The sequence below is a fragment of the Neophocaena asiaeorientalis genome, unplaced genomic scaffold (genome assembly GCF_003031525.2).
Source record: "Neophocaena asiaeorientalis asiaeorientalis breed wild unplaced genomic scaffold, Neophocaena_asiaeorientalis_V1.1 scaffold188, whole genome shotgun sequence".
Lineage (NCBI taxonomy): Eukaryota > Metazoa > Chordata > Mammalia > Artiodactyla > Phocoenidae > Neophocaena > Neophocaena asiaeorientalis.
Genome location: NW_020174156.1, coordinates 5,342,315 through 5,355,667, shown reverse-complemented (window position 1 = coordinate 5,355,667; position 13,353 = coordinate 5,342,315). Strand labels below are relative to the sequence as shown.

The window sequence follows — 13,353 nt, the reverse complement described above, 5'->3', positions numbered from 1 at the left end:
ATTCTGCGTTTTTCAGATGAGGACACTGAAACTCAGAGAGGTCAAGAAGCTTACTCCAAGTCACACAGCTAAGCGGTGGTAGAGCCAGGTCTTTCCACTTCACCATTATAACATCCAACTGTTGTAATTTGTAACTGAAATCAGAAAGCAAGATTACTGAGAGTAAAGATTCTATCCTAAGAATCCCATAGGATGGTTAGCTCATGAGGAGCTCAACGTTCAGTACTAAAGAAATCCTGGTTGTGAAATTAATTAAGCCCTGGCCCTGCCTTGAATGCAAGTGGGAAATAGATGGAAGAGTGTTGAGATGTCAACAAAAATCCATTTCCTACCAAGAGACAAGCCGGGAGATGAAAGAGGAGAAGGAGAGGTGCGGAGGTTGTAGACAGTGCTGGGAAGGGTTTGCACAAGGAGTGTGCCTGTCACTTGAGTGGCTTTCCTAAGCTAGCCGGGTGAAGAGACCCTAGGTCAGGAAGCCATCAGGCCACTTCAGAAGCCAGCCCCCCAGGTGCCAGGGCTGAAAGAGAGGTAGGGCTGGAGGGACTTTTTCTAATAGGAATTTTCCATTTCTCACAATGAGCTAGTCAAACACTTGCACTTACGAGAAAGAAGAATGAAGGGTTACAGAGCTTGCCTTTTTAATTCTCATTTGCCTAGTTTGCATTTGAACAAATTATTATTTCTGCCTTCATTAGAGTATTTAACCCAGTGTAATCAACCTGCTGGGAAGTAAAAGTGTAACCATTTTATGCTCTGTTACACTGAAATTTAAATTTAAATTTGCATATTAAGCACCAAAGGCATTAACATGTGTACCCTATTCATTAACTATGGATTATAAAATACCTCTCTAGTGTGAGCCCAAACAGCAAGCCGTTTTCTGATTGAACTGCTTAATTAAATAAAAGATTATTAACAGCATTCCTTTATACCCTGGATACTTTAGTAGTTTGAAATTAAAGCACAGAGACATTCAGAAACTACCAAATCTTCCTCATCACTGTTTTGCAAGCATCTCTCTGAATATGATAGATTGACTCTGCTCTGGAAAAACTGCACTCTGAAATAAACCTCTTTATAAAGCAAAGCCATAAAGTAAATAGTACCTGAACTCAGATTCAATTTTATCATTTTAATTCCGTTCAAACCTTCATCACTGGTGAGGCTGGTCTAAGTCCTGCAGATTTCTACCGTGACAAATAAAGGAGGACATGCAGCAAGCTTCCCAGTCTAAATACAAACTATTTTTATAAATCAGTGGTGAGCTAACTTAATTTGGTTCTTCTAACCTACACTACAAACACAAAATCCTTCTGCACCCAACTGAAACCTATTTTTAAAAAATAATTTCAGAGCAGTGAGTGAGCTTCTCTTAACCTCTTCCATCTTTGATAGTATTGACCACAGGTTTAGATCTCCTTGACCTGAGTGAACCCGTCTCTCAAACCCAAACCAAAGCCAAGAAGTTGGAGGCCTCATCGAAAACCTCATCCCTCAAGAAAAAGGCTGATGGGCCTGACCTCATCAGTGCGGATGCTGAGCAGAGAGGCCAGGCTCTCCGAAACCCAGAGACGGCATCCCTAGACTTAGGTAAGGCAATAGCTCGTGTCTGCTGCTGTTCACTTGTGCTTAATACAACAAGGAAGTTCTACAAATGACATTAAAACCATGGACAAAGCAGTAGAAAAGATTAATTCTATGTAGGAAACTGGACAGGACACACTTCTTTGTGCTTAGATTAAATAGCAGTTGGGGAGCTCAACTTTGCAGAACTGGTGTGGATTTATACATTTATTTGTACAACCCATGTGTATTGAGTTTCTGATAGATGGCAGGTACCACACTAGGCACTGGAGTTACAATAAAAATAAGACACGAATCTTGCTCTCTAGGAGAATTCAGTCTAGAGGGGAAGAGTGTCTAGAAAGAGAAAACTCTAACTCAAGGTCCGGGAACAGCCAGAAGGAACAGTAACATGTAACATGTGTGGGGATACGTCCAATACAGTAATAACAGCTGCCATTCACTGATGACTTACAATGTCCAGAACTGTGCTACGTGATTTACATATATTAGCCTGTTAATTCATCACAACTCTTTGAAATGAATGAGGAACCAAATTTTCAAATTTAAATAACTTGCCCAAGATCCCAGTTAGTATGAGGAAGAGCTGGAATTTGAGCCAAGCTGTAATTAACTTCAAAGCCTGTACTTCTCTCCACTGTACATCTTCCCCGAGAAAGGAGACCTTAACCTCAGATCATGGAACCAGTCAATTAAGCTCCCCTTTCTTAAGAGAAAGAAAGGTAACAGTTATTTCAGAAAGCCAAGGGAAACATGGATGGGTAAGTATCCATAAAATGAGCATATTAGTAACTTATCCATAAAGTTACAAAGGTTAAAGGGGATATACATATAGGTAAAATCGCTTAGCACTGTGATATATACATGTTAGATGGCCATGAATTAATTTATTCATTTGTTCAGTAAACATTTCTCTAAATATCTGTTGTGTTCCGTACTATGTGCTGGAAATACAAAGATAAATAATATAAGCTTTCTGCCCCTTAGTAAGTTTACAGTCTAGTGGAGAGATAGAAAAATGATTAAAATAATTATAATAAAATATGTACTATGTGCTGCAATAAAGAAAAGCCCAGGTTAAGCCCCTCACCCAGCCAGGGGGTTATAGAAGGTGCCTTATAGGAGGTACTATATGAGCAGTCTTGAAGGTTGAGTAAGAATTTGCCAGATGAAAAATATGGGTCAGAGAAAGGCGGGAAGGAAGGGGCAGGGCATTCCTGATGCAGAAGAGAAAGGGAGTCACACACAAGTAGACAAACACAGAAAGATGCCTTTTCAAGCAAATACAAGCACTGCTACGGTATTCAAGAACGGTAGAGTACTGAGAAATAAATCTGAGCATCACCAGGGGTCAGATAATGGGAGTTCTTGGATGCCAGGTCGTTAAGTTTGTGGGGAGGGCAGGGTTGAAGGGTTTTTACTCAGAGGAGTGACATCAACAGATTCTATTTTAGAAAACTTTTTCTCTTTTGGATGTGTGGAGAAAGGAATGGAGGCAGGGAGATAATACATAAGAGAGTGACAGAGGGCATAGTGAGAGGCAGATGGGTTCAAAAATAAATAAATAAAAACAAGACTTGTGGACTGGGTAGATATATGCATGCCAGCAAGGAAGAGATATAGAATGTGCCAAACTCTGGCGGGGGGGGGGGACAGGGGAGGGCAAGGTGGAAATTGTCAAGTTCAGTTTTGAACCTGTTATATATGAAGAAACTGTGGAGCTTCTCTGTAGAGATGTCCAACGGACTGTTAAATGTGTAAATCTAGAACTCAGGAAAGAGAACCAAGCAGGAAACAGAGATTTGAAAGTCAGAAGCCTATGAATAGCCATCACAGTCACGGGTGTAGATGAGCTCACCAAGGATAGATCATAGAGAAAGAGAAGAGAGCCAGCACGCTGCTCAAACTGGCTGCACACACAGGATCTGCGCTCCTCTGCCACGTCACTTTTTGAGGCCTGTCTCTCTGGAGGAAAATTTTATAATTATTTCCTCATCATCCATGTGCTCTAGGTTTATTCCATTTCAATAAGTGAAATTTATACATATGCATAAGGGTATATTGTTAAATACATTACAATATAATATAATAAACACATAAATGATACTTTCATTTCTCTGCTTTTGAGAAAATGTCTTGTGAAGAAGTCATAAAAATTCTTAGTTTAGGGGGCTTCCCTGGTGGCGCAGTGGTTGAGAGTCTGCCTGCCGAGGCAGGGGACACGGGTTTGTGCCCCGGTCCGGGAAGATCCCACATGCCGTGGAGCGGCTGGGCCCGTGAGCCATGGCCGCTGAGCCTGTGCATCCGGAGCCTGTGCTCCGCGATGGGAGAGGCCACAACAGTGAGAGGCCCGCGTACCAAAAAAAAAAAAAAAAAAATTCTTAGTTTAAATGACTTTAGAGGACACTGACTGCAAACCTACCTTTTTATAAACGAAAAAACTGGCCTCTAAGGTTGTCTAAGTGGATTGTTCACAGTCACGCACCTGTTCATGAGAGGGAACCAGCCAGGTTCTTTGTAAGAATTCAGCCACAGGGAGACAATGGTCCTAGCATACACTAACTTTCTCCATTGCCTCCTTCCTCTCTATCCCCATTATAAATTCCCTTCTTAGGTGAAAAATTAGGTAGTCTATAACAAAACCTGTAAAAAGTGTCCCAGTTTCTTCCCACCTCCTTTTAATAACAAGGCTCATCTCTTTAAACAGAATTTCTTTCCAGAAATGTGCCAGAAATGCCTCAAAGCCACCTCTTAGCTGGAGGCCCATAGGATAGTACTGCATATGCTCATTCTTTACCAGATCCCATGGGCTCATACACAAAATTCAGAATGCACACAGCTCTTGAAATAAATTCAGGTAAAAAAATATACTTGATTGTTTAACTGTAAAAGCAATCCCATTTCTCTTAATAGGTCTCATATTTATTTAGCTATACATGTTTTAATTAATTTTCTTGCAGCCTTTGGTCTTGGGGTAGAAGAACATCAGTTAATTAAAGTTCACTTGTATAAGACTTCTCAGTCTTAATCTCTCTTCTTCTCTCTGCACCTCGTGTTCTCCCCCGTCCCCCTCACCCCCTTCTTGTCTCCTTAGTAGACATTCAAACACAACTGGAAAAATGGGATGATGTTAAGTTTCATGGAGATCGAAATAGCAAGGGACATCCCATGGTAGAGAGAAAGTCAAGCTCATCTAGAACTGGATCAAAAGAACTTTTATGGTAAGATATTTTAATATCAGAAAATAGCCATAGAAAAATGAAACTTTGCCATTTGCAGCAACATGGGTGGACTTGGAGGGCATTCTGCTAAGTAAGATAAATTAGACAGAGAAAGACAAATACTGTATGATGTCACATGTGTGGAATCTAAAAAATATAACAAACTAGTGGATATAACAAAAAAAGAAGCAGACCTGCAGATACAGAGAATAAACTAGTAGTTATCAGTTGAGGGGGCAGTATAGGGATGGGGGAGTGGGAAGTATAAACTATTGGGTGTAAGATAGGCTACAAGGATGTATTGTACTACATGGGGAATAGCCAGTATTTTATAATAACTGTAAATGGAGTGTAACCTTTAAAAATTGTATAAAGTTTTTTTTAATTTTAAAAGTAAATTAAAATATTTTTTAAAAAAACTAAAAATAGAAAATAGCCATTTATGTGTCATATACTTGTCTACTGAAATAGCCAAAGAATTAAGTCAATCCAGATACTTGCTGCCATTTATAACCTCCTATTAATGTTAATAATTGTGGCTTCTAAAACTACATTATTTCATCTTAATTGTCAAAAATTCAGCCAATAAGGATTTTGGTAGATTCATAATTTAATGTTCAATATTTGCCTAATATTTGTTGATAATTTTCTGAACATGTAACTGAGCCAGTCAATCAAATTACGTGCATGTGTAATTTTACATATGTGTATATTCAATGTACAACATGAATAATAGTTAAATTAAATGTTTTTGGCTACACAGGTAACCTTTCTGACTTTCTTAATCACCACTGTCAGATAATGCACTAATTAAGTATATTCCATGGATGCCCATGAGAAAAACTAGCCACTTCATGAGGGATCTTCCCGGACCGGGGCACGAACCTGTGTCCCCTGCATCAGCAGGCGGACTCTCAACCACTGCGCCACCAGGGAGGCCCTTACCATGTTTTTAAAGCTTCCTAAAGGACGGCATGTTTCAGACTCCGGTTGCCCATCACACATCTCCATTTATTATGACATTTCAAATTCTATATAAAGATCAAATCTCACTAAGACACTTTGTGAGAAGCTCCCCTCCCCACCCAAAAATTACTTTTTTAATGAAGCAGAACTCTGTAACAAAAATGGTTTTGCATTTATTTACTCTTTGCATGTAACTGACCTGAATTCTAAAACAGTCAGAGAGAATAACACCTGACACATTGCAGCCACTTAAATTCCAAACGTGGTCATTTATAATGGAAATATATGTTATCTTTTTCATCAAATGTCTGTTGAGAGCTTTGTTACCATGGTTCTCAACGATCCAAATTAACCAGATTTCTTGACTGGGTTTCTAGGTGAATTCACTTCTCGATTTACATTAATTTCCTCCATGTGTCCCTTGTAGGTCCTCAGAGCACAGATCTCAGCCAGAACTGAGTGGTGGGAAAAGCGCCCTGAACTCTGAGTCGGCTGCGGAGCTGGAATTGGTGCCTCCAACACAGGTAACAAAACCGATTCCTCAGTGCACCTATCTTTACTAATAGATAATTTATGTCATAAATATTTAAAATTTCACCAGAAAAATCTGAAGTATTTTTTCCGTATTTTCTATTTCATATGCTTTCTCACTCAGTATCTATCTCAATGCTTAAAATAACTGATGAAAGACAGATAGATAGATTTGGCTGGAAAATGTGTCAATGAACTCACCATGTACTTAGCACTTTTTCCTTGTTCTACCACTTACTGTTACATTATTTTCCAATACAAAATCTGTTCTACTCCAGTATTAGCACAATTTATGTAACAGGCACAAACAAGAGGAAATTACATCTTGAGCAGTCATTCACAACTTTGCCCTACAGACCAAGATACTCACACATCAGCATCCTGACTGTCACATTAAAATAAATTTGTTGCTAAGGAATAAATAATTATAGTATTAGCAATCATGATAATACTAAGAACTACCATTTGTGAGTACCCTCTAAGTATTAGGGAGCTTGTGCTTTTCATATATTATATCTAATACTCAAGTAATCCTGTGAATTTTTATTGGACTCACTTTAAAGGTCTTTGAAGAGTCTTGGTAAAGTCAAAATCCTTTTACAGGGGCACCCAACTAATCACCAGTGGAAGTAGGGCATGTACCAGACCTGTCTGTCTGCTACTTGACCCTCGACTTCAGTGTAACTGGTTTGCCTGTGACTAGTGACCTTGGCTGGGCCAAGAAGGGCCATCAGCCTCAGTGTTTTCATTTGCTCAAACACTTTGCAAGGGTACAGCCTTGATCTCTTAAGAAATGTGTCCACGTTCACGCATCTACAATCCAGTTGGAAATAAGTGGGATGAAATGAGCAAGAGAGATTTTCTTGAGTTTACTAGATAAGGTATTGAAACTAAGAGGGAAGATATATTGTCTGAAGTGAGTAAAGGGATAAGTATGATAATAGCAAATATTATTGAGTGCTATGAAAAGGCCTTCTAATACATATTAATTAGCTCACTTGATCCTGACCAATGACTCTATGAGTTAAGTGTATTTTTTAACCCCATTTTATAGAGGGGGAAACTAAGGCACAGTGAGAGTAAGGAAAATTGTCGACGCACTCACACCAGTAAGCGGCAGAGGGCAGGAGGACGCAGCTAGGAAATGGAAGGCATCTGGAAACCTAGGCCATTAACAGCACCTCCACGTGCACCTCACCCTCCACAAGAGAGAGGCGGGCATTACTGCTCCCAGAACTCAGTAGGAAAACAAGTCAGCTAACTTCCAGAACAAATACCCCTGGGAAGCTTAATGAATTGTAAATGTAGCGTGAAAATGTATTTTCTTCATCTTTGTTCATTCTGAATGTATCTTTTTAAAAAGCAAGTTGATAACATTTATTAGAGAAACGTTTCTTGATAAGTGCATTAGAGATTTAGACTCAGCTAAGTAATTGGTACTGTTGCGTAAACTGGAATCCTTGGAACAATTTTTTTTATTTGTTTGTTTATTTATTTATTTACGGCTGTGTTGGGTCTTCGTTACTGCACTCAGGCTCTTCTCTAGTTGCGGCAAGAGGGGGGTGCTCTTTGTTGCGGTGCACGGGCTTCTCATTGTGGTGGCTTCTCTTGTTGCGGAGCATGGGCTCTAGGCGCCCGGGCTTCAGTAGTTGTGGTTCGCGGGCTCTAGAGCGCAGGCTCAGTAGTTGTGGCACATGGGCTTAGTTGCTCCGCGGCACGTGGGATCTTCCCGGACCAGGGCTCAAACCCGTGTCCCCTGCATTGGCAGGCGGATTCTTAACCTCTCTGCCGCCAGGGAAGTCGCTGGAACAATTTAATATAGCAGGAGAACACTAGTCTCTGCAGCAGGGTAAGACATGGCACAGGTGGGCTCTTCCACACGGAGGTGGAGGGAAGGAGGATCAGCTGGGGTCCTCGGTTGTGGAGACCCACAATGCATTTATCTTATTATTCCAATGACTGCTACTCTCCTGCTGGTTTTCTGATTTCATCCCACCACATTGCCCTTCCACTTACCCACCGGTGTGCCTTTAAGAAAACACAATGTGCTTTGGAAAATTTGTATGAGATACCCAACATTGTCCTCCAAAATATAATGTAAAATGCCCTGAGATAGTTCTGTCTAGATAAATCATAGTGAATTATTTTAGAAGGTTACCAATTATTTGTAAAGCATTCATCCCTTAAATTGTTTTCTTAAAAAGCACTGCATGTTTACTTAACAAGATTTGCCTAAACTAAGGAAATTTGTAATCTCCTAGTTTTAATTCCAGCCTATGGTTAAATAGGAAAATTTCATGAATTTGGGATTTAATCATCTAAAATATTAAGTCACTCAAATGGAACAGCAAGAGAATAGACTCATCTACTTGTAATAAAAGACAGAAAGGTGTTTTTACTGTTAGAAGCATACTGCTCTTAAATATATGATCTCTTTATATAAATAAGATGATGAAATGGTATAAAAATTCGACTTAAACTGACTTGCAAACTATTCAAGTAAACAACTTCAGCTTACCAAAAGTTGTTACTGCTCCAGTCACTCAGATGGTTCATAGGAAAATCAAGGAAATATCTTCTTCTCCCTGAAGCCAACATAAAATTATCTTAGTTCAACAGGTGAGGAGCTATTTACAAGCTTTGCTCAAAAATCATATTTCAGAATCACAAAGAGAATGAAAGCTCTCAATGAGAATTCTCATGTTTGTTCATTTTCAAGGTAGGGAAAAAGAAAAACATAGACTAGTCTCTTTCAAATAGTGTTTTGAATATACTAATCAGAGTGGCAGGAGATTATAATAAATTATATAATCTCTGTATATTTAAAGAATAAAGTTTCTTGATATTATGCAAACTGTGTTATTTATATTCCCTGGAGTTAATTATTTAAAGAAATCGTGCAATCTGAAAAATTAAAAAATATTTGAAACATTGAAGAGAAACACAGAAGGTAATGATATAAAATTAGCTTTTCCATAAATGAGATAGTGGTGAGGCAAAAGAAAAGAAACTTCTGCCAGAGAGTGATGGTTCACGCATTTCTTTTTCAAGTCTGGACCCTGGAAGGAGCGCTCCAACACAGGCTCTTGCCACCCTAAGCTGGACTTCATGAGAAGGTGGGGCAGCCAGGCTCTCCAAATACTGAGTCACAATCTTGTAACGCTCTGATTTTGCTGATTTGGGCAGAGCAAATGCTTCCTTCCACATTGTCAAAATTCCATCAAGTTGGCAGTATCCCAAACCAGAACAATCTAAACTTTAAAAGTGCAGATATGTTTTCTAAATTTTTAAAGGAATAATGTTAAAGGAAATGCATGTTAATAGAAATGTAAGGTATTTCTAATATATTATTTGAAACGTTTACAATAATCTTGGGAATTCATGTTATCTCCATTTCTCAGACGAAAAATGCATCTTAGAGAACAGAAGTAATTTTCCCAAGGTGACTCAGCTAGAATGGAGAGGACCCAGCATTCAAATCACACCCATCAGCTTCTAAAGCCTTTGTTCTTCATCACACATCACCTCCTATCAGCCACATCTAGCTTATCCGCCTAAGAGAACTCACAAGACCATCGATTTCCCTTCTCATTGCAAGCCCTGATTATTACTTAGTTTATAGGGTTAATATGAGTTAAGTGATTTTAAAGAATATCACTTTCCTCCAGAAACTTTGTAAGATGAATTAGGATTGTCACCCGATCTGAGGCCATACACAATTTCGTGCCTCCCCTCCCAAATTCATTCTCAACCTCTTACTCTTAGAAATGCTAATGGCTTCCATTTTGTTCCATTTCAATTCAACAAATGAGATTGAATGTCTACTATCCGTAAAGCCATAAGTGAGGCAGTGGAAAAGTTAGAAAGATGAGAGAGAATATAAGAAGTATGAAGACCTTTATGTCTAGTAGAAACAATTAGATAGTACACTGTAAATACAGTTTTGCTTTTCGGAGGACAGCACAGGAGCCACATCAATATCCCTTTACCCCTCCTGGCCACACACAGTGAGCTGCCAATGAGGAAGAAGAAAGCAAGCGAAGATGGAAGAAAGGAACAAAGCAAAGAAGGCAGGAAAACAAGAACAGCAGGAAAGCAAAAAGGACGGAAAGAAATCTGAAGATCATTTTCAGCATAGTAGAAAATCTACACATACTAGGTACTCACCAAATACTTTTTAAAGTGAAAAAATAAGGGATGCTAACAAAAAGGAGAAACAAAATGTTTGTCAAATTACAAAATTCAAAAGTAGAAGCTAATGGTTAAAGGACAGAAAAAAAGGACAAATTTTTATTCTTTTATCATTTTGAGGCTAGTTCCAAAAATAATTTTTAGTTATGTAGTATGCTAATAGACTGTCCATCCCCTTTAAAAATCAGCCCTGACTTGCCTTGGTGTTCCATAACATAGAATTTCATAGTTGGAGGAAGATGGGAACCATGTGCTGCCCACCTTTGCACAAAACTTTGGGAATTTGCTCTTGACACATAAGGTACAGGTTTTTTGTATGCTTTCAATGATAAATGTCTGTTGACTGATTAAGAAAAAATATCCTGACCACCTTAATGAGGCAAGTGTTCAGAAGATCTCTTCTAGCATGAGTCCAACTTGTCTGTAAAAACCACTAAACAAAAGTGTTCTAAACACAGATTTTTTAAATGAATTTCCAAAGTCACACCTGATAAGCGCTAACCAGAAAAATGATAATAACAAAAGCCAATTTTTTTGTTGTTTATTTTTCTTTTTTTGGCCACGTCGCCGACGTGCAGGATCTTAGTTCCCCAACCAGGGATCAGACCCGTGCCCCCTGCATTGGGAGGGTGTAGTCTTAACCACTGGACTCCCAGGGAAGTCCCAAAAGCCAATTTTATTGAGCACTTCCTATGTACTGAGCATTTTGTGTGTATTATTTACATGAATTATTGCACTTGAGTCTTACATGGACTCCATAAGTGAATATACACTTGGCAGATGAGAATACTGAGAATTGGGAATTCCCTGGAAGTCCAATGGTTAGGACTCCATGCTTTCACTGCCAAGGGCCCTAGGGTTTGTGAATTAAGATACCACAGGCCGCATGACACAGCCAAAAGAAAAAAGAAAAAAACAACAACTGAGGATTATAGAGATTAATTTGTTCAAGGTCACCATTAATAGTAAATGGTAAACCAGGATTTGACCCCAGGCAGTCTGACTTCAGAGAGTATGCTTTTTTTTTTTTTTTTTTTTTTTTGTGGTACGCAGGCCTCTCACTGTTGTGGCCTCTCCCGTTGCAGAGCACAGGCTCCGGACGCGCAGGCCCAGCGGCTATGGCTCACGGGCCTAGCCGCTCTGTGGCATGTGGGATCTTCCCGGACCGGGGCACGAACCCGTGTCTCCTACATCGGCAGGCAGACTTTCAACCACTACGCCACCAGGGAAGCCCAAGAGTATGCTTTTAATGGCCGTTATATAAGGTCTGCTAGTTATATTTTTCTTTTCTACAGTTAAGCAGATCCCTTTTCTCCTTCAATTTCTTTTGGAAAGATGCTGAGCTTTTTTAAAATGTGTTTCTGTGGAAGATCTCTAGCAATTGTATGGAAAGGTATCAACAACTGCTACAGAGGGTAGCCAACAAAATTATGCTAGGACAATGACAGCCACAAATACAGTCATTTGCAAATCATGATTTTGATCACAGTCATAATTTTGAATAAAGAGAACAAAGCATAATATTATTTTTAGGGTGATTTATTTCTTTCTTCTTTCCCTTCACCTAGTGCCGATCATTCAGTGCAATCAACAGCTGGGGGAATTAAATGCTTTCTTCTTTGGAGACTGTAATACCCTAAAATCCAATTAGCTTAAACCAATTAAAATGCTGTTTTTAAAGCCAAGGCATTTCCAGGAGGTTGCTGTTAACTGTGGAGCATTTTTCAAAATCATGCAAAGAAGAAAAGAAATGCCTATATCAGAGTATATTTGTGAACTCCAGAGCTCCACCTACGTGCACATAATGTCAATTTTTGGATCAGAAGTTCTCACAGTGTGGTGCCTGAACCAGCAGTATCAGCATCACCTGAGAACTTGTTAGAAAAGACGATTCTACGGCCCACCCCACACCTACTCTCAGAAACCCATGGGCGTGGAGCCCCGCAAAGGGTGGTTGAACATGACCTCCAGGTGATTCCAATGCATGCTAAAGCTTGAGAACTGCTATTATAGTCATTGTGCTACCAAAATAACTGCAACTCAGACTTACAGGTGTAACTGTCCTGTTTATCATTCCTCTAGTTAAATACTAAGAAATACCTGCAGTTTACAAGCATTATATATACGTTTTCCCGTATTACAGTTTTGCCTGTCATGAAATTAGATGTAAATTTTTTAAAAAGTGTTGTTCGAAAAGAAGTCTGATCTTTACTATGTGTTATAGTCTGTATTTCATTCTCAGTCCTAAATCAGCATGTCTGGGCATGCTGCTGAGTTGCTAAAAAGTCTCAGAATCTTTAGATGTATACTACTCTCAGCTTGAAAAGTGCCTCTGTTTACATTCACTACCTTCTTATATTTTATAACATTTACTTTATGCTTCCTTGGGCAAAATAAATGTCTTTAAAATGTGAGGTAGATAATATTTGAATCAGTAATAACATAAAGCTTTTCTATCAATGTGGAAAATAGCACTTATCTAAATAGTAACTGCACTATCAAAATAAAATTTCATTTGCACAGTAAGACTCTATTTACACTTGCTGTTTTAGGCAGAAAAGAAAATATGAACTGTAAGTCTAGAATCCTGAGAGAGAGATTTTCCTCTTCTTCCTGATATATGGTACGCTTTGCATCCTGTGATTCATAATCCACTTGGGTCATGAAACAGTGATGAAGGGAAGCCAGTGACAGTAATGGAGTCCTGTTAGGTCAGGCTTCACAGGAAAGGCAGATCATATTTCACTGGTGAAAAGTGCCTCTAATAAAAGGAGGTGCCTTGGGAAGAAATATTAGTGCTTTCTCTTTCTTCTCCTAATGTCATTCATGACATTATTATATAAATGCACAAAGTTTATTT

The 13,353-nt window shown here is 39.0% G+C and overlaps 1 protein-coding gene across 3 annotated transcripts in view; it reads left to right on the top strand.

Annotated features, from left to right (window-relative positions):
* The window catches only part of PEX5L (peroxisomal biogenesis factor 5 like), a 185,185-nt gene that overhangs the window by 99,398 nt on the left and 72,434 nt on the right, over window positions 1-13,353 (top strand). For 2 of the 3 annotated variants that reach the window (XM_024755108.1, XM_024755109.1), the window contains 3 exons: window positions 1,396-1,590; window positions 4,682-4,805; window positions 6,199-6,295. In XM_024755108.1, coding sequence (XP_024610876.1) covers window positions 1,396-1,590; window positions 4,682-4,805; window positions 6,199-6,295 — 416 coding nt within the window. Of the gene's footprint in view, window positions 1-1,395; window positions 1,591-4,678; window positions 4,806-6,198; window positions 6,296-13,353 lie in introns of all 3 variants that reach the window. The other variant, XM_024755107.1, reaches the window with a different exon arrangement.